This window comes from Macaca nemestrina, chromosome 6, assembly GCF_043159975.1.
Source record: "Macaca nemestrina isolate mMacNem1 chromosome 6, mMacNem.hap1, whole genome shotgun sequence".
NCBI classification, from domain to species: domain Eukaryota; kingdom Metazoa; phylum Chordata; class Mammalia; order Primates; family Cercopithecidae; genus Macaca; species Macaca nemestrina.
In genome coordinates, this window is record NC_092130.1 from 7,241,279 (window position 1) to 7,263,048 (window position 21,770).

At 46.5% G+C, this 21,770-nt stretch overlaps 1 protein-coding gene across 1 annotated transcript; it reads right to left on the reverse strand.

Moving 5' to 3' along the window:
• Positions 1-281: 281 nt before the first annotated feature.
• Positions 282-21,770, reverse strand: LOC105480887 (BCL2 interacting protein 1). The gene is made up of 6 exons (XM_011740089.3): positions 21,614-21,770; positions 19,258-19,350; positions 11,716-11,807; positions 7,001-7,102; positions 5,778-5,896; positions 282-943 (listed from the first exon to the last, which is right to left on the reverse strand). Exons 1-6 carry the CDS (start codon positions 21,695-21,697, stop codon positions 747-749), a joined length of 687 nt encoding a protein of 228 aa, XP_011738391.1. The 5' UTR covers positions 21,698-21,770; the 3' UTR covers positions 282-746.

Genomic DNA, 21,770 nt, shown 5'->3' on the forward strand with positions numbered 1-21,770 from the left:
GACGGGTGGATCACCTGAGGTCAGGTGTTTGAGATCAGCCTGGCCAACATGGAGAAACCCTATCTCTACTATAAAAATACAAAAATTAGCAGGGTGTGGTGGTGCATGCCTGTAATCCCAGCTACTTGGGGGGCTGAGGCAAGAGAATCTCTTGAACCCAGGAGGCAGAGACTGCAGTGACCCAGGATTGCACCATTGCACTCCTGCCTGGGCAACAGAGTAAGTCTCCATCTCAAAAAAAAAAAGAAAAAAGGAAAGAGGAACACACATTCTCAGAGGGCTACCTTACAAAATCCAATACATTTTATTCTATTAAATAAAATCAAGTTTATTCAAGGAATGACCAGGAGTTTTCCTCACCTTTCTTCCTACCTCTTCTCTCTTCACTCCACCAGATCTGGCATTTAAGGGCATGGTGGGAGAGGGAGACAGGAGAGGCATCGGGTCCTGGAGGCTGGACTTTAAGTGCCCCACAGAGTGGCCGCAGCCTCCCATAGTGCACGATGAGGGAAGGAGGCAGTTCCTATGTCCCCAGGGCGGCATCCCAATGACAGGCCTCCCTCCCATGGTTCTGTTCACCCTTTACAAGCCAGCCACTTGCAGAAAAGTGGGGCACTATGTTCCATCCAACCTGCAGGCAAGTGGCACAAATGGAGGGGTGTGTGGCTCAGCTTGGCAGCCTAGAGCTCAGGAACCAGGATCCTGAAACAGGAGCTGAAAGGGCCAGAACTGGCACCTTTGGGATCTCACAAAAACGGAAAGAGCCGCTTTTTCACGATATAGAGGACCGTAGCAAGAAACAGAGCCAGCGCAAGGAAGATGAGAAGCTTGTCCGTCAGCTCCCGGCGATTGTATTTTGTGATAAGCTTCCGGCCCAGCTGGATGGTCCCTGACATGGACTTAAATTCTTCATTTGCATCCAGGATCGTTCGTGAAGAAGTGACTGAAACAAGAGAGGAAGGAGGCCTAACTCAGAGAGACTGCAGCTCAAGATCCAAAGACCTCACCCTGCTGGCTGGGACACTGACAAAAACCAGCATTCTCGAGCGAGCTCCTCTGAGCTGGAATCAAAGCATGTGGAGCCAAGGAGCGGACAAGGAAAGGCTCCTCCCCAGGTCCCATCAGCTCGAGCGAGTGAGGCGGTTTGTTTGGGAGTCCTCGAACGTGAATGTCACCAGGGAGAAGGGCAGAAGAGGCTTGCTCCCCCAGCCACCTCCTCAGCTCTCTGAAGCAGATGGACGCTGTTCAGGGAAACCACCAGCCATAAAACCAACCCGAGGATCTTGGGTGGGCACTGTGAGGTCTGTGTTGGGGCAGCAGCCGAACGCACCAGAACCTTCCACCTGTGAGGTGTGGCCTCTAGGACATCTGCTGGCCAGACTGGCTCTTTGCAGGATCTCAAAAGGGCAAGGGTGTGCCAGGCTCTGCCTTAAGCCCTCACACATACCAGTCCCTCAGTCCAGGGACACTGGCTGTAGCTTTAAGAAGGTGACACCTAAGAAGAGGCCAATATCCCTTAAGGGATCATTGTGCCCAGAGTCAGATGTATTTCTGAATATGGGTATCTGGGCATGACGCTGAGGGTAGAAGGTGTACCTGGCGAGATTCTCTCACAAAACAGAGTGAGGCATCATCAGAACAGCCACTGAATAGAATACGTTGAGTGAAAAGGGAAAGTGTAAAGGAACACCTGTGAAATGTTTCCATTTAGGTAAGAAACAGGGAGATAAAATAGTATTTCATTTGCTTAAGTTACAAAAGCTTGGAGGATCACAAGATATTTTTTTATTTTATTTTATTTTATTTTGAGACGGAGTCTCGCTCTGCCGCCCAGGCTGGAGTGCAGTGGCCAGATCTCAGCTCACTGCAAGCTCCGCCTCCCGGGTTCACGCCATTCTCCTGCCTCAGCCTCCTGAGTAGCTGGGACTACAGGTGCCACCGCGCCCGGCTAGTTTTTTGTATTTTTTAGTAGAGACGGGGTTTCACCGTGTTAGCCAGGATGGTCTCGATCTCCTGACGTCGTGATCCGCCCATCTCGGCCTCCCAAAGTGCTGGGATTACAGGCTTGAGCCACCGCGCCCGGCCCACAAGATATTTTTTTAAAAAGACACTGGTAACACTGGTTGCCTCTGGGAAGTGGACCAGAGGGCTGGCAGGTGGGGGTCAGCTGGAGGTCAGAACAGACAGTGATCTTCTCTGTCCCTTTTGTACTGCCCAGAGCTGTGCTGGCCAATATGGCAGCCCCTAGACATGCAAGGCTGCTGTGCATAGAAAAACGTGGCGAATCCAAATGGAGATGTCAGTGAGTGTCAAATCCACAAAATGTTTTTTTTTTTTTGTTTTTTTTTTTTTTTTGAGACAGAGTCTCGCTGTGTCTCCCAGGCTGGAGTGCAGTGGCGTGATCTCGGCTCACTGCAAGCTCCGCCTCCCGGGTTCACGCCATTCTCCCGCCTCAGCCTCCCAAGTAGCTGAGACTACAGGCGCCCGCCACCACGCCCAGCTAGTTTTTTTTTGTATTTTTAGTAGAGACGGGGTTTCACCGTGTTAGCCAGGATGGTCTCGATCTCCTGACCTCGTGATCCACCCGCCTCGGCCTCCCAAAGTCCTGGGATTACAGGCTTGAGCCACCGCGCCCGGCCTGTTTGTTTTTGAGATGCAGTCTCACTCTGTCATCCAGGCTGGAGTGTAGTGGCATGATCTTGGTTCATCACAACCTCCACCTCCCGGGTTCAAATGATTCTCCTGCCTCAGCCTCCCGAGTAGCTGGGATTACAGGCATGCACCACACGCCCAGCTAATTTTCTTCCTGTATTTTTAGTAGAGACGGGGTTTCACCATGTTGGCCAGGCTGGTCTCAAACTCCTGACCTCAGGTGATCCACCCGCCTCAGCCTCCCAAAGTGCTGTGATTACAGGTGTGAGCCACTGTGCCTTGCCAAAATCCACACAATGTTTCAAAGACTTAATATGAGAAAAAGGGCCAGGTGCAGTGGCTCATGCCTGTAATCCCAGCACTTTGGGAGACTGAGGCAGGCAGATCACGAGGTCAGGAGATCAAGACCATCCTGGCTAACATGGTGAAACCCCGTCTCTACTAAAAATACAAAAAATTAGCTGGGCGTGGTGGCAGGTGCCTGTAGTCCCAGCTACTCGGGAGGCTGAGGCAGGAGAATGGCGTGAACCTGGGAGGCGGAGCTTGCAGTGAGCCGAGATGGCGCCACTGCACTCCAGCCTGGGCAACAGAGCGAGACTCCTTCTCAAAAAACAAAAAAGAGAAAAAGGAATGTAAAATATCTCAATAATTTTTAATATTAGTTGTATGTTGAAATTACAATATTTTACATAATGGATTAAATAAACTATTTTATTAAAATTAATTTCTTATGTTTCTTTTTACTTTTTAAAATGTGCCTACTAGAAAATTTAAAGTTCCATATGTGGCTCCTGTTATGTTTCTGCTGGCAGTCCTGGGCTCGAGTTTTTATCCTTCTCTATGTTGTATGTGTTACCTTTTCACAAAATTAAAAGCTAACAAGTGAATAAGATAAATTATCAGAGGAAACACAGCAGCGTTTTGAAAATGACAGATAAAAGGAGAAAAACAAACACAGAACAGGAGTCCTCCTCTGCCCGCTTTCTCCACGCCTGCCTGCTGCGATTTCAAAACCCTGAGGTCTTGCTAAGTAAAAACCTAATAGGCCTTTCTTTTTAAACTTTATTATTACGGAGAATTTCGAACCATCACAAAGCAGACAGCATGATATCATGAAATGTCATGTGTCCACCACCCATAACTAAGGACCACCAACCTCTGAAATCCTGTCCCCCTCTCCCACAACTCCCAACTCCTGCAATTGTACAGCAAATTCCAGATACCATATTCCTAATAAGCTTTTTGTTTCAAAATTATGGTCCTAGTAGGCTTTTAAATCAAGCTGAATTTGTGAGGCATAAGGAAGGGGTTAAGAACTGTATTCTTCTCTTTTCTTCAATAGCTATCGCTTCTACGAAATGGGCCCCGAGAACACAGGGACCCTCTCAACACCCCAGAAGCCACCAGCATTTGTGTCTCCTTCCCACTCTTAGCAGGGGGTATCCTGTCACCACACCACACCATAAAAGCCCTGGACTCGGCTGGGCGCAGTGGCTCACGCCTGTAATCCCAGCACTTTGGGAGGCCCAGGCGGGCGGATCACGAGGTCAGGAGATAGAGACCGTCCCAGCTAACACGGTGAAACCCCGTCTCTACTAAAAATACAAAAAACTAGCCGGGCGTGGTGGCGGCGCCTGTAGTCCCAGCTACTCGGGAGGCTGAGGCAGGAGAATGGCGGGAACCCAGGAGGCGGAGCTTGCAGTGAGCCGAGATGGCGCCACTGCACTCCAGCCTGGGCGACAGAGCGAGACTCCGTTTCAAAAAAAAAAAAAAAGCCCTGGACTCAGAGGCCAAGTTGTCTCCCTGCTCCCTCTCTCTCCAAGCACACACTGAGAGGAAGCCCCTGGCTGGTTCCGAGCCCAAATGTTCAGGTAAGTTGCAAACCCAAGGAATGACCTTGGGGTCACCTGCTTGCTTTTCTTTTGCTTCTGCCTATTTGGCACACTGAAAAAAAAAAGTGGTTCAAAATTATAATTTCTAGGGGTGATCATGGTATTGTAGTTACGGGGTTGTTTCTGCTTTTTCCCCAAAGAGTCCCTTATCTTTTAGAGAGCTGTACTGAGATATTTATGGACGATGTCTGGGATTTCCTTCAAAATAATCCAGATGGGGGACGGGCTGAGGGTAGAACTGAAATGAGACTGGCTGGGGTAATGGGCTCAGGGCTCAGGGGATTCAGGATACCATGCTTTCTACTTTTGTCCATGTGTGCAATTTTCCAAAAGTGTTTCAAGGAGTAAACACCCTTTTTCTGTTGTCTTATACTGAAGGACCCTGGAGAGGGCTGATGTCCTTCTGCGTCACAGAGGAGACACTCTGGGAAAACTATTGGAGGAAACCAGATGGCCTCAAGCAGCCTCTCCTGTAGCCTGTGATTCACATCTTTTAAAAGGAACTCATAGGAAAAATAACGCTGGGGAGTATAATTGTAAACTGAGGTCCTAGCAGTCCTACCAGCAGCCGATTCACCAAACATCTCTTGAAGCAACGATTCCCAAACTTGCCAGGCCATATGGGTCCCCAGAGCCCTCACTGAAAATCAGGCTCCCAGGCCCCTTACCCAGCCCTGCCAACACCCTCTCTAGGAGAGGGGCTGGGGACCTCTACTTTTCACATGAGCCCCTGCAAATGCTCCCCCTGAGGAAACATTGATGGGGGTGTGGGGTCTTCTAGTAAATAGAAATATGGGCCGGGCGCAGTATCTCATGCCTGTAATCCCAGCACTTTGGGAAGCTGAGGCGGGCAGATTACCTGAGGTTGGGAGTTCGAGACCAGCCTGACCAACATGGAGAAACCCTGTCTCTACTAAAAATACAGAATTAGCCGGGCGTAGTGGCGCATGCCTGTAATCCTAGCTACTCGGGAGGCTGAGGCAGGAGAATCGCTTGAACTCCAGCCTGGGCAACAAGAGAGAAACTCCATCTCAAAAAAAAAAGAGAGAAATACGAGCAGCACATCCCACTCTGGATAAGACCACGGTGTCAAGTCATCTCATGAGGGAGAAGCCACCCAAGTCAGTGAACTTCGTGTGGGCTGTGGTGGAGGAGCCCAGAGTGGAGGTGCTGGGACAAGGGCCCTAGAGCAGTGTCTCTGGGAGAAGCTTCCTGCTCCAGGCCCGGCTTTACCTAGAGACTGCATGGCCTCCTCGCTCTGCTGGACCTGCTGGGCCATCATCCTACTGATCCCCATGAGGCTCTCAGTGATGGTACTGGATGTCTGAGCCAGGCTCTCTTTGGTGGTTTTCCTAAAAGTTCAGAGGAAGAGAAAGGGGAGGAATGTCAACAAAAGCCTCCCTGCAAGAAGGCCCCATATCCAAATGAGATCTCATGTTTTACCTATCCAATTAGTATATATATTTTAAATGATCACATTCAATGCTGGAAAGGGTATGCTGAGACCCATGCCCCTGTGGACTGCTAGTAGGAACATAAACCAGTGCTGCCTTCTGTGAAGCAATTTGCCAATTTAGGAGCCTTGGTAATGTTCATTCCTTTGACTCAATCATCTCATCCCTGGAAATCCCTCCAAAGGAGACATCCAAAATGCACATAAAGCCTTATGTTCTAAGACGTACCCTGGTGTATTACTTACACTCCTGAAACATTAGAAATGCAAACACACATAGAGGATTGTATTAACATACAATCTACATACTATGTACTGTCAGAATTAGGCTTAAAAAGTTTTTTTTTAAATGAGCAACTCTTGTGCTGAAACAGCAGAATATGAATTTTTTGTTTGGTACAATTTTGACTTTGTAAGAAATGTAGAAGAAGTAAAAATGAGGGCGGGAATATACCAAAATGTTCATGAGTAATAAGATTCGATATTTTTGGCTGGGCACGGTGGGTGGCTCACGCCTGTAATCCTAGCACTTTGGGAGGCTGAGGTGGGTGGATCACCTGAGGTCAGGAGTTCAAGACCAGCCGGGCCAACATGGTGAAACCTCGTCTCTACTAAAAATACAAAAAATTAGCTGGGTGCAGTCGCGCGCAACTGTAATCCCAGCTACTCAGGAGGCTGAGGCAGGAGAATCGCTTGAACCCGGGAGGCAGAGGTTGCAGTGAGCCAAGATGGCGCCACTGCACTCCAGCCTGGGCTATAAGAGTGAGACTTCGTCTCAGGGAAAAAAAAAAAAAAAAAAAAATTGATATTTTAATTTTGTAATTCATACTTTACCAATTTACTACAAAAAAGTATGCATTTCTTTCAAACTTAAAAAAAATTACTTATATAATCAAATTAAACACCAAGCTGAAAACAAGAGGGGGTTTCCTACAGTGGGTTGTACACCTTGCCAATTGTTATCTATTATTATCAGAGCCCAGAAAAATAAAAGAATAGGTACCTTTGCCTTAAGAGATCTCCTCCCTGAAGAAGTTCTGCTTTCTCTAGATTGTCGATTGCAATTTTGCAGGTGAGATTAGCTTTCCTCCATGAGGTCTGATTGCTGGAATTGGAAGGTTCATGTGTGAGTGTGTCCACTCCACCAGGCCATAAGTCAGTTCAATTCACAGCACTTCCCACCAACAAAGGCCACCAGGGGGAAGGCCACCATGGGGGAAGGCCACCAGGCATGGCCTTCAGAGCCCATCCCAACTCCTGCCACTTCCTCCCCCTGGTCCCCCAGCAACTGTTCTTGCTCAGGTCCTGATACCCCTTGACCAGACCCTGAAGACCATCATGGGGAGGTTCTGTAGCTGTCCCTCTACCCCTGTCAGCCCAAGGGGCTGTGAACACGGCACTCCTCTGTGCACAGCTCCACAATGGCTGGACTCAGGGAGACATCCAAACTTCCCATCTGGGCACACAGGCTCTTCTTCTGTCCTGTTGCTTCTAAGGCTGTACTGCTATGGCCTGTGCATTAGTTGGTGCCATCCCTTGAGAACCATGACTTACTCATCTCCAGTATCTTGAACAACCATTTCTGGCCCTTCAGCTGCTGAGTTAATATAGTTTGTAGGAAATGAAAAATGGTGGCCAGGCACAGTGGTTCAAGCCTGTAATCACAGCACTTTGGGAGGCCAAGGTAGGTGGATTGCTTGAGCCCAGGAGTTCGAGACCAGCCTGGGCAACATGGAGAAATCCCATCTCTACCAAAAATACAAAAAAATTAGCCAGGCATGGTGGTGGTGCATGCCTGTAGTCCCAGTTACCCAGGAGGCAGAGGAGGGAAGATCACCTGAACCTGGGAAGTGGAGGTTGCAGTGAGCCATGATGGTACCACTATACTCTAGCCTGGGTGACAGAGTAAGACCTTGTCTCAAGAAAAAAAAAAACAAAACAAAAACACAAGAAGCCAATCTTTCAAAATATTTCTTCAAGGTTTGTTGTTCTTTCCGTACTACAGACCAATCATGAACGACAGAAACATGATGGATTAGCAGAGCCCTGACTGACACAGCTGATCTACATTCGTCACTTGCGCTAACTTGTGGGTGATAATGGAAAGTTGGTGAACAGCTTCCTGGAGTTAGAAATATGACAGTTGACTGGGCGCAGTGGCTGACGCCTGTAATCCCACTTTGAGAGGCCAAGGCAGGTGGCTCACTTGAGGTCAGGAGTTCAAGACCAGCCTGGCCAACATGGTAAAACCCTGTCTCTACTAAAAATACAAAAATTAGCTGGACATGATGGCAAGTGCCTATAATCCCAGTTACTCGGGAGGCTGAGGCAGGAGAACCACTTGAACCTGGGAGGCAGAGGTTGCAGTGAGCCAAGATCGTGCCACTGTACTCCAACCTGGGCAATGACAGTGAGACTCCATCTCAAAAAAAAAAAAAGAAATGTGACAATTGTTGATAGACTATGAAAAAGCTAACTGAGTCTAAGAATCAAACTCATACTTCAGAACTCTTATGTAGCCAGCTCAAACCAATCGTGCTAATCTTTGGAAATACTCAAAACTCAAAACACAGAGTACATGAACTGACAGGGTGGTTTTCTAATAGCACCTCTATGCTGAAGGTCTTAATGAGCACCTCCTCCGCCGTTTCACACCTGCCACTTTAAAGAATCCATTACATTTGAAACGGTTTGCAAGGGGGTTCTGCAGGGCCCTGGGATCCAGAGATGAAGGAAGGGTCTGTACCTCTCCTCTACCACCGCACATTCATTTGGGAAAAAGACAAGCAAACAGATACTCACTGTATGGTGTGACAAGCATGATGACCCAAGCAAGCACAACTACTGTTTCAACTGCCAAAGTTTTTTCTTTTTTTTTTCTTTTTTTTTTTTTTTTTTTTTGAGACAGGGTCAGCCGGGCACGGTGGCTCACACCTGTAATCCCAGCACTTTGGGAGGCCGAGGCGGGCGGATCACAAGGTCAGGAGATCAAGACCATGCTGGCTAACACGGTGAAACCCCGTCTCTACTAAAAATACAACAAAATAGCTGGGTGTGGTGGTGATCCCCTGTAGTCCCAGGTACTCACGAGGCTGAGGCAGGAGAATGGCGTGAACCCGGGAGGCGGAGCTTGCAGTGAGCTGAAACTGCGCCACTGCACTCCGACCTGGGCGACAGAGCAAGACTCTGTCTCAAAAAAAAAAAAGAAAAGAGACAGGGTCTCGTTCTGTCTCCTAGGGCTAGAGTGCAGCAGAATGATCACGGCTCACTGTAGCCTTGACCTCCCAAGCCCATTGCCCTCCTGCCTTGGCCTCCCAAGTAGTTGAGACTATAGGCACACATCACCATGCCCCCAGCTAATTTTTTTTTTAATAGATGGGGTCTTGCTTTGTTGCCCAGGATGGTCTTAAACTCCTGGGCTCAAGCAGTCCTCCTGCCTCAGCCCCCAAAGTGCTGGGATTATAGGTGTGAGCTACTGCACCCAGCCCCAAAGTATAGATTGACAGCTTTCTCTGTTCTGGCCTGTAATGCCACATCATGGATGGCCATTCCCAGCTTTAAAACCCATGCTAAGCTGAGCGTGTCTGGCACAACTTACTATACTTAATACAAGGGCTCCTCTGTACTCAGTGTTTATAATCTGAGTAGGCTTGGTGGCTCAGGAAAGCAAAAGCCATCATAACATAAAGTAATCGCGAAACAGCCAAGCCCTGGATCACTGCCCACCACTCATACAGCCCTCCCTCTGCTTACACTGGCCTCCCCGTGCCTGTGTTTTTGCCAATCGGTGTCCTCCTGACAGCTGACTGTTACATACACAGCTGCTTTCAGGGAAGATGATGCTGGCAAATTGCTCAAATCAGACGCAAAGCCACAAATACAGATCTGGCAGAGGCAGACCAGTGAACAAGAGACAAAGAGAAAACCCATATGAATGACGACTTAGCAGGGGTTTCAAAAGAGAATGATCTAGCCAGGCACAGTGCAGTGTGCCTGTAGTCCCAACTACTTGGGAAGCTGAGGTGAGAGGATCGCTTGAGCCTAGGAGTTCAAGGCTGCAGTCAGCTACGACTGCACTCCAGACTGCGCAACAGAGCGGGACCTCATTTCTAAAATTTAATTTTTTAAAAATAAATTTTTTTTTTTTTTAAGATGGTGCCTCACTCTGTCACCCAGGCTGGAGTGCAGCGATCTCAGCTCACTGCAACCTCTGCCTCCCGGGTTCAAGCGATTCTCCTGCCTCAGCCTCCTGAGTAGCTGGGATTACAGGTGCCCACCACCACGTCTAGCTAATTTTTGTTTTTGTTTTTTTTTTTGTTTTTTTTTTTTTGAGACGGAGTCTCGCTCTGTCGCCCAGGCTAGAGTGCAGTGGCCAGATCTCAGCTCACTGCAAGCTCTGCCTCCCGGGTTTACGCCATTCTCCTGGCTCAGCCTCCCGAGTAGCTGGGACTACAGGCGCCCGCCACCTCGCCCAGCTAGTTTTTTGTATTTTTTAGTAGAGACGGGGTTTCACCGTGTTAGCCAGGATGGTCTCGATCTCCTGACCTCGTGATTCGCCCGTCTCGGCCTCCCAAAGTGCTGGGATTACAGGCTTGAGCCACTGCGCCCGGCCTTTTGTATTTTTAATAGAGACATCGTTTCACCATGTTGGTCAAGCTGGTCTTGAACTCCTGACCTCGTGATCTGCCCACCTCTGCCTCCCAAAGTGCTGGGATTCCAGGCATGAGCCACCACACCCGGCCAAAAATAAATTTTTAAAAAAGAGAGAGAATGATTTGAATACCTCAAAGATAATTGGAAAAACCCTCTTTATGATTGCTACAAAAGTCAAATGTGAAGGGAAAGATATTGTTTCATGTTGTCTGACAATTTCATCAGAAAAGTTAAACCTCTCCCAATTCAATAACAAGAAATGGCATATCGCTATAATTATATAATCAAGGATTAGCACACACCTGCAATTACAACCTCAAAGTTGGTTTTATCTTTTGATCTCAATTTTGTTTAATTTACGGTTTTTGTTGCTTTTTTTTTTTTTTTTTTTAGATAGCATCCCACTCAAAACCTTCTAAGTTGTGGTCCACCTTAAGCAGGTTTTCTCTCTGTAGATTTTTTTCTGATACCAATTATCCTTAGATAAAAAAATGACCCTGTATTACAAAAGCAATCATATTTTTTGGTTAAAATACACAATACAGTATAATGTTAAATATGCTTTTGTGAACTATGCACAGCTCCACCTGCTCAGATAGGCCCTATTTATCCCTTCCCCACTCGCCCCCACTTGAGAATTACTGATTGGGAGAGAACATTCCACCCGTGTGCAACTGACGCAATCAGCCGGGTGCGGTGGCTCACACCTGTAATCCCAGCACTTCGGGAGGCTGAGGTGGGTGAATCACATGAAGCCAGTGTTACAGACCAGCCTGGCCAACATAGCGAAACTCTGTCTCTACTAAAAATACAAAAATTAGCCAGGGGTGATGGCGGGTGCCTGTAATCTCAGCTACTCAGGAGGCTGAGGCAGAAGACTTGCTTGAACTCGGGAGGCACAGGGCGGAGTGAGCCAAGATCAGACCACTGCACTCCAGCCTGGGTCATGGAGCGCGACACTGTCCCTCAAAAAAAAACACCAGTAAGTCAGGCAAATACACGTGCAAGGCTCACAGGGAACAAGTGAGCCAGCAGAGGCCGCTGGCGGGGGGAGGCCCTGCCTACCTGAGCATCTGCTTTTTGTGATTCTCCACTTCCTGTAGTAGAAGTTGTTTCTCTGACTCTTTGTCTTGCTCTTTAGCCAGCTGCTCCAGGTCCTTTGAGGAAAAATAACTCCATGTTAAAATGATTTCAAAAGTCAACATGAAAACAGAGGAACATTTCTATTTCTGCCAAGGGCACACAATAGCACTTGAAGCACCCTTTTAAAACAGAACACCTCAGAATGCTAGGTAACATATAACACACATCCTTTTAAATCCATAGCGAAGTCTGCAAGAAAGTAAGGAAAACCCCTATGGCCCAAAAGTGAGAAGGGAACAACAGCTGGAACAGTTAGCCTGGGAGTATGCACGGCTACCCTGGCGTCAGAGCTGCTGCTCCTGTCACCAAGGGCAGGCCCGAAACGAAAAGAAAAACAATGACGAAATATAAGCACACTGATCCCACACTTAGATACCATTAAAATATCAAACTGCTGTTCATTTCCAGATACTCGCAATTTCTGTGCCTATTTCATTAAAGACGAGTAATAGGCAGTTTGAGCACTTGAAGGTTTGAAAGCTCATGTAGGGACAGAAAAATGAAGCCTTGGGCCATCTGAGGCTGAGGTTGGGAAGATGAACCGAGATCACCACAAATCCAAAACCCATGAAAGGTTACAGACACAGGAAAATAGTCCAGAAAAATGTGCATCTACCAGCACAGAGTGAAAACATGGATGCCTGCCTTTTTTTTGCTATGACTTCCAAATAAAGGGGTTAAAAAAAAAATCTCCCCTGAGAATTTATAACCAACCAGGGAGCTGCTCCTCCCACTGATCTAGGGTTCAATTTATCTTCCCTGAGTGGTTCATGAAACTCCATGAAGAGAAATTAACATAAAAAGTGTTCTCGGTTGGGCATGATGGCTCACGCCTGTAATCCCAGCAATTTGGGAGGCTAAGGTGGGCAGATCATGAGGCCAGGAGATCGAGACCATCCTGGCTAACATGGTGGAATCCCATCTCAACTAAAAAAACAAAAAACTAGCCGGGCGTGGTGGTGGGCACCTGTAGTCCCAGCTACTGGGGAGGCTGAGGCAGGAGAATGGCGTGAATCCCGGAGGCGGAGCTTGCAGTGAGCCAAGACTGCGCCACTGCACTCTAGCCTGGGCAACAGATAGAGACTCCATCTCAAAAAAAAAAAAAAAAAAAAAGTGTTCTCAGACTTGTGATCATCCCAGGAGACCTGGCGGGAAGCTAATGCAAAAACCTCTGTAGAGACTTGGCCTCGACCCAGCCGCACAAAGTCCCTCAGATGAGGTCTGCTGAAGATGAGTGCTCACAGTCCAGAATAACCAAACGCCGAGGAAATCAACTACCATAAGTGAGGGTCAGCAGACATACCCAGAAGTATTAAACCCCAAGAACTTCAGATAAGAGAACCATCAGAGGGACTATAATTAAAGATAGCATTACACCATTCACATTTTTTGGTTTACAAATTAAAACAGGTTCTAGCTTCAATCACGCTATTGATCTGAAATATCAATGTATTTGCTCAATTATACTAATTTACTTATTTACGTATCAATTTGCACATGCTGGTTTGGAACAAGTTTGTGTATCCACCATTTCAATAGCTCAGAGATGACTTTCAATTTATGCCCCCAAATATTGCTGAGGTAGAGAATAAAAGAAATAATCAACTGTGAATTGGAAAAGTTTTGCAAATGTCATCAATTATTTTCATAATTATTTGTTTAAAATCTGTATTTCCTATTAGAATGTAAATTATACAGGCCGGGTGTGGTGGCTCATGCCTATAACCCCAGCACTTTGGGAGGCGGAGGCGGGTGGATCAGGAGGTCAGGAGATTGAGACCATTCTAGCTAACACAGTGAAACCCCGTCTCCACTAAAAATACAAAAAGAAATTAGCCAGGCGTGGTGGCAGGCACCTATAGTCCCAGCTACTCGGGAGGCTAAGGCAGGAGAATGGCGTGAACCCGGGAGGCGGAGATTGCAATGAGCCTAGATCATGCCACTGCACTCCAGCCTGGGCAACAGAACGAGACTCCATCTCAAAAAAAAAAAAAAAAAAAGAATGTAAATTTTATGAATAAGCAGAGCTGTATCTCGCATTATTCACTACATATATTCCTTGTGCCCATCTCAAAAAAAAAAAAGAATGTAAATTTTATGAATAAGCAGAGCTGTATCTCACATTATTCACTACATATATTCCTTGTGCCCAGCACATACTGGGCACTGAGTCATTGAATGGAAGAACGAATGCATGGGAAAAAGGGAGAGATTAAAAAGGGGGGCCGGGCGCGGTGGCTCACGCCTATAATCCCAGCACTTTGGGAGGCCGAGGCGGGCGAATCACAAGGTCAGGAGATCGAGACCATCCTGGCTAACACTGTGAAACCCCGTCTCTGCTAAAAATGCAAAAAATTAGCCGGGCGAGGCGGCGGGCGCCTGTAGTCCCAGCTACTCGGGAGGCTGAGGCAGGAGAATGGCGTGAACCCGGGAGGCGGAGCTTGCAGTGAGCCGAGATCGCGCCACTGCACTCCAGCCTGGGCGACTAAGCGAGACTCTGTCTCAAAAAAAAAAAAAAAAAAGGGGGGAGAAATGTACAATTTACTCATGAAAGATTGCCTGGAAGTTCTGTCAAAGAGAACCAGTGATAGTTCGGGAGAAAGGAATGGCGGGGTCGAGTAGCTCTCAAATTCCAGTTTGAGAGCTCTATGTACAAAGACAAACACACAGATACTTACACACAGTCAATGCCCAAGATTTACCATGTGCCGAACACACGATTTTGAGGATATGAGGCCAGTTCTCTAGTATCACACAATCTTGTTTGAAACACACAAAAAAGACATTCAAATAAAAGCTAAAAATGGCAAACAAACAGGAATCTTGTATTATTTCCAGGTATAAAAAGAGTATGTAAATACTTAAGAAATGCAGATTGAAACTGGGATGGGGTTATTCATTTACCGGCCATGTGCTTATTAGGTCCCTACTAGGTGCCATCATAAATATGTAAATGTAAACGTATTCCTGAGGTCATTTTAATTAGTGAAGGAAATAAACACTGGGTGAGCACCCAGATATTTAAAAAGAACATAAAAATACTCATACTGAAGGTAACAGGTATAGTTGGAGAGTTGAAGTCATGCTGAGTTGAAGAAAAGTCTGTCAAGGAATAAGTTAGCTTAAAAACAAAGTGGAAGCAGTTCAAATGAATGCCCTTTGATAGAGAACTGGCTAAAAAAAAAAAAAAAAAAAAAAATGACAGCTATTTAGAAAAGAATGAGAGGCCAAGAACGGTGACTCACGCCTGTAATCCCAGCACTTTGGGAGCCCACGGTGGGCAATTGCTCAAGTCCAGGAGTCCAAGTCCAGCCTGAGCAACATGGCAAAACCCTATCTCTATAAAAAATACACAAATTAGCTGGCAGAGGGAGGTGGCGAGCGGCTGCAGTCCCAGCTATTTGGGGGACTGAGGCAGGAGGAAAATCGCTTGAGCCTGGAAAGTCAAGGCTGTGGTGAGCTGAGATTGTACCACTGCACTCTGGACTGGGTGACAGCCCAAGACCCTGTCTCAAAAAAAAAAAAAGAAAACGAAAAAGAAAAATGAGGACAGTCTCTAATTACTGAAATGGAAAGATTTCCAATATACGTATAATATACGTATAATAAAATTATACTTAATGGCCAGGCGCGGTGGCTCACGCCTGTAATCCCAGCACTTTGGGAGGCTGAGGCAGGCGGATCACAAGGTCAGGAGATTGAGACCAGCCTGGCTAACACAGTGAAACCCCGTCTCTACTAAAAATCTGAAAAATTAGCCAGGCGTGGTGGCATGCACCTGTAATCCCGGTTACTCAGGAGGCTGAGGCAGGAGAATGGCATGAATCCGGGAGGCGGAGCTTGCAGTGACCCGAGATCGCGCCACTGCACTCTAGCCTGGGCGACAGAGTGAGACTCCAACTCAAAAAAAAAAAAAAAAAAAAGAAAAGAAATTTAAAAAAAGAAATTTGTCTTTTTAAATATTTGGGTAGAGAAACTTGAGTGATATATAAGTAACAAAAGTGACTACCTGTTTGGAAGAGGGGAACAGAAAACAAAACTGGGGCATAACTGAGACTTTTCACTGAATGTTGATATATACAAATACAGACACATATATAAAACATGTAAAAGGAACATCCTTTCAAAAATAAAAAATTAAGATGATTAAATCAGTACTGAAGATGGAGGCAGGAAGAGGTCAGCTAGGTATGGTGACGCTGCTGAAATTCTATAATTAACTCCAATAGCAAAAATTGCACATTTTCAAAATTGCTCTTGAAAATCTCTTAGGTAGGCAAAACACAGGACACAGACATCCTGTTTCTCAGAGGTCCAATTGGCCAGCTTTTCTACCAGCTTTAGAACAGACTGTCTACCTCTGTTAAGCAAAAACAGAGTTGCTGGTGGGCTTTGGGGGCCATGTTATATGAAAAGCACAATTTTTTTTTTTTTTTTCTTTTTTTTGAGACAGGGTCTTGCTCTGTCACCGAGGCTGGAGTGCAGTGGCACAATCTCGGCTCAGTGCAACCTCCAGCTCCCAGGTTCAAGCAATTCTCATGCCTCAGTCACCCAAACAACTGGGATTACAGGCACGGGTCACCATGCCCAGCTAATTTTTGTATTTTTAGCAGATACGGAGGTTCACCATGTTGACTAGGTTGGTCTTGAACTCCTGGCCTCAAGTGATCCACTTGCCTTGGTCTCCCAAAGTGCTGGGATTACAGGAGTGAGCCACTGTGCTGGCCAAAAAAGCACAAGTCTTTAGACCTGATATAGTCTGAATATTTGTCCCTGCCCAAATCTCATGCTGAATGGTAATCCCCAGTGTTGGAGGTAGGGCCTGGTGGGAGGTGTCTGGATCATGGGGATGGATCCCTCATGAATGGCATAAGCCATCCTCTTAATGATAAGTGAGCTCTCACTCAATCTCTCTCTCTCTTGCTCCTGCTTTTGTCATGTGACATGCCTGCTCCCTCTTTGCCTTCTGCCATGACCGGAAGCTTCTTGAAGCCTCCCCAGAAGCAGATGCTGCTATGCTTCCCATACAGCCCACAGAACCATAAGCCAGCTTAACTCATTTTTTAAAATAAATTACCAGCCTCAGGTATTTCTTTATAGCAATGCAAGAAAGGCCCAATACAAAACCCCAATACCACAAGACCAGGTGCCACAAGACCTATCCAGGGATGGTGATATGGTTTGGCTGTGTCCCCACCCAAATCTCATCTTGAATTGTAACTCTCACAATTCCCACATGTCATGGGAGGAACCTGGTGGGAGGTGACTGACTTATAGACGTGGGTCTTTCCTGCACTATTCTCATGATAGTGAATGAGTCTCATGAGATCTGATGGTTTTAAAAACAGGAGTTTCCCTGCACAAGCTCTCTCTTTGCCTGCCGCCATCCATGTAAGACGTGACTTGCTCCTCTTTGCCTTCTGCCATGATCGTGAGGCCTCCCGAGCCATGTCAGAAGTCCACTAAACTTCTTTTTCTTCCCAGTCTCAGGTATGTCTTTATCAGCAGCATGAAAACAGACTAATACAGATGGGCAGATCCATGATACCCACCTCACCCTCACTGAAGGCACAGCAGTGGAAACATCTCCACTATTCAAACTGCTACTTCTAAGAGACCTCCAGAAGTCTAGAGGAGCAAGCAAGTTTCCACACTCAGAGTACCTCCTGACTCTCCTGGATCCCATTAGGGCAGAGTAAGTGCTAGTTCTCTGCCAACCCAACATTAGGTCCTGTGGCTGTGGTGAGAACAATCCCAGGAGAAAACTCAGGAAACTCAGGGATAAAAATGGAGAACCTAAGACATCAGACTGAAATTACTAGAAAACCCTCAGGAAATAAAGAAGGAAGAAGAAACCAAGAAACCAGAAAAACCATCAGAACAGTAATCAACCCTTGGAGTGACCAGGAGATCCAGAGTTTCTTAAAAGAATGCAATTATCTCAAATTTAAAGAACTGAGGAAGAAGAATCATGAACAATATAAAGCAACTGCCTAGTGTTTCAAGTAGAGGGGCATGAAGAGGAGCTGGCAGGAATGTCTCCAGATAATGACAAGTTTGCAGGACTTTTACTGGACTACTCATGAGGCCAACTAGAGGCCAAGGAGCCAACCCTGTTCCTGTCCTCATGGAGAGGGCCTACACAGGATTCCAGGATACAGATGGACAACATCTTTTTAGGTGTACAGACGCAGTCATCCTTCCAACTCCTGAGTTCCAGCTCTAGGCCTGTGCCATCCCTGTTTACTTTGAGGGGCTGCTGTGGGCCCCTCTACCTATGAGCTGCATGCAGGATCCTTGGATGCCCAGATGGGAGCCTTGAAACATGAGCCCTCCATAGTCAGCTCTATACCTGTTTCCTGGCTTTTTCTCAGCAGCCCCTAGACCCACAAAACAGTGGTCTTTGTCGTCTGATTCTGATCTAGATCCTGAACTTGGAAACAATTAGAACCCAAATCCCAATTCTGTCTGAAGGCAACACAATAGTCTGGGCTTATGCCTGTAATCCCAGCACTTTCAGAGGCTGAGGCAGGAGGATTGCTTGAGCCCAGGAGCTTAAGACCAGCCCAAGCAACATAGTGAGACTCCATCTCTATTTAAAAAAAAAAAAAAAAAAATTGGTCTTTTTTTGAGACAGAGTCTTGCTCTGTCACCCAGGCTAGAGTGCAGTGGCATGATCTCAGCTCACTTCAACCTCTGCCTCCTGGGTTCAAGTGATTCTCCTGCCTCAGCCTCCCAAGTAGCTGGGATTACAGGCATGTGCCTCCATGCCCAGCTAATTTTTGCATTTTTAGTAGAGATGGGGTTTTGCCATGTTGGCCAGGCTGTTCTCAAACTACTGGCCTCATTTTCATTTTCAAAAATGAAAGCAACAGAATAACATGATCTATACAGTGGTGCACAACCCTTTGCCCAGCCCAGTGTAATAAGAATAAAACATGAAATAAATAAAACAAACAAACGAAACTGCTACTTGTCACCCTCTAGTGTTTTCTGAGACAGCACATATACCACAGTTGAATTCAGGCATATTGAATGTGTACATGATGTGACTGGTGACTACTGAAATAAGGAAGATGCTGAGCAAAGTAACAGCATTAAAAAAAAAAAAAAAAAAAAAAACCCAGGAGTGTGATGGATTGAGGTAGTGAACAAATGAATAGGGTAGAAAGAAGGTAGAGAAGAGAAAGTATTTGAAGTGGCCTCAGGGTTTCAAAAATTCCAAGGATAATGGTGTTCCCGCCATCCACTTGTTGACACAGCTGGCAGTGTTCTGCACGCAAAAGTTTCTCGTTTTTACCTGGACAGCAGGTTAGTACAGAGTCACCCTCACTGTCTTAAGTGTTTACTGCTCCCATCAGCTGGTGTTTAAAGAACCCAGACGGCTCTCAAGCAGAGGATACACCCAGGACTGAGCCCCCTTCATTGATAGATACTCAGCATCTCAGTTCTGAGAATACCCACCTGTATTCTGTGACGCAACTGTTGAAATTTCTCTTTTACTTTAGTGTTCAGTTCAGTAAGAGCACTTAAGGGTCCTGAACAATCACGGATATCCTAGGAGACATTGAACAGATGAAAGGCCTTTCTTAAGGCAATGAAATGAAATGACACCATCCATACAGTGAGAGAGTTGGTTTAGACCAACTAATATTAATGTACTGACACTGACTATAATTCATCCTGATCTTTGCTGTTTACCTCTGCAACACAAGCAAAAACATTATCATTGGCATTTTTCTCATTCCTCTTTAGATTAATGTTGAATTAATATAAAAGCCTAGAAAGAAACACAACTGCTTTGACCTAATTTTTAGTGCCTAAATTTTAACAAAACATTACCTGGCCAGTATGAAAAAGCTTAAAACAGCTTATATGCCCAACAAGAATGGACATGCGAAAGTTATACTATAACTTTAGAACCTTAGATCCTTTCAACTTGTAAGATGAGGATGTTTAAAGATCTGGCCTCATATGATGAGATTAACTTTTTCAGTGTGATTTTACAAACCGTCAGTGATAAGTTAGAGTGTTTATATAAACATGTTTAAGGGCAGATTTAGAATCTGTTGCTGGACATTCAGAATTACTGGTGCCAGTTTTCAGAGCAGGCTCTGGAGACAGACCATGTGGATTCAAATCCTGGCTGTAGCAACTTATTAGCTGTGTAAAGTTACCTGGAAAGTTATTTAAATTCTCTGTGTCTCAGTTTCCTCATCACAACCCTACTTACCTCAGAGAACATCATAGATTATGTGTGTATGTAAAGCACTTAGCAAAGCTGCTGGAACACAGTAAGGGTGCACTACATCCAGCTATAATCAATCTTTCTCATCAGCAATCACAAGAACCCAAATGTTAGAAAGAGTACAGAAGGGTGCCTAAGCAATTTAGATTATGTGAAAATGTGATTTCATTTGTATGAAACCTAAGTTTATTTTTCTATAACTGGCCCAGAAGTTTTGTAATGTATACATCAGAGAAGTGAAGTTCGAGAAGTTTTAAATATCTGCATCAAATTTCACTTTTTCTCTGGTTATTAATTTAATCACACTTCTTTGCACCATATTTGTTTATTCTGCATCTAATTTGGTTTATTCTGCATCTGGTTTATCTGGGGAGCCCTACTTTCCTGCACTTTTTGCCACCCCTCGTTACAAACTCTGAGTCTACATCTAATGTTTAGTGACTTTGTTGAAAATGATTTGCTTTAAAAACCAAGGTTTAGGCCGGGCGCAGTGGTTCACACCTGTAATCCCAGCACTTTGGGAGGCCGAGGCGGGCAAATCACGAAGTCAGGAGATCAAGACCATCCTGGCTAACACGGTGAAACCCCGTCTCTACTAAACAAAATACAAAAATGAGCTGGGCGTGGTGGCGGGCGCCTGTAGTCCCAGCTACTCGGGAGGCTGAGGCAGGAGAATGCCATGAAGCCGGGAGGCAGAGCTTGCAGTGAGTAGATCGCGCCACTGCGCTCCAGCCTGAGCGACAGAGCGAGACTCCGTCTCAAAAACAAACAAAAACAAAAAACAAAACAAAACAAAACAAAAAAACAAGGTTTAAAACTCTTGGTTTCTTTTTGCTAAACTCATGGAACCGTGTCTACATTCCTAATTCTTGTCTACGTCAACTCGTTTATTTTACCTCTACCCTTAAATGGCTTAAGGCGAAAACACCTTATTTCCTCTCTGTTCAAACGGGGTAACACTCTAAGGTGTTATTCCTAGGTTGACTTTCCCAGTCCAGGTCCCAGTTTTGCCATTGACCCAGGCCTGCCTTCTAACCTAGGCCTTGGCGCCGTACTCGATTTCCTCAAGCATAAAATCACAACTACGGTCCAGGTTACATTCGTTTCACCTGGTGCCTCCCGAGCCAGGTGCCCTTGGATGCCAGGGAAGCTGGCCAGCAGGGGGCGGGGCTAGCTGCCTACCGGGCGCTACCAGAGAATGGGGAAGCAGCGTCAGAGGGCGGGGCCAAGCAGGGTGGCAGGTAGGTTGTGAGGAGGACAGGGGCGGGGCGACGACCAGGACCGCAAGTGGAAGTGGCAAAGCCGAGCCTCGAAGCAGTAGCTGGGTCAGGGGCGGAGAACAGTTGGGTGCTCTGGAGATGGGCGATCCGGCGGCACCCGGAAAAAGGATCAAGGCCAGCAGTCACGGGGACACAACCAAATGGGGACCAGGGCGGGTAGCCGGTCATGGGGCGGAGCCGGTGGCCTGGGAAACCAAGTGGGGAAAGTTCGGGAGTGACACTACCGAGCTCACAGACCAGCAGAGCTTGGGTTAGGGCTGCTGGAGCCTGGCAGGGGTCCCGGGATCAGTACCTGAATAAGCGCCTTCACCTCCAGGTCAAATTTGACAATCTCTTGGTTACAGATCCGGACGTGGACATCTTGGGGAGCCGCCATGTTGGGGACGCCGGTTACGGGCGGCGGCAGGGCCCAAGTTCAAACGCGTTTTCGCACCGCCTTCTCGCCCTCC

Bases quoted from the DNA above. Each gene is read 5' to 3' on its own strand.
- LOC105480887 (XM_011740089.3), bottom strand. From the start codon at position 21,697: ATGGCGGCTCCCCAAGATGTCCACGTCCGGATCTGTAACCAAGAGATT. The intron at 7,103-11,715 runs GTAGGCAGGGCC...TTCCAATTCCAG, and splicing joins CACAAAAAGCAGATGCTCAG to CAATCAGACCTCATGGAGGA. The intron at 944-5,777 runs GTAAAGCCGGGC...CTCTTGTTTCAG, and splicing joins GGAGGCCATGCAGTCTCTAG to TCACTTCTTCACGAACGATC.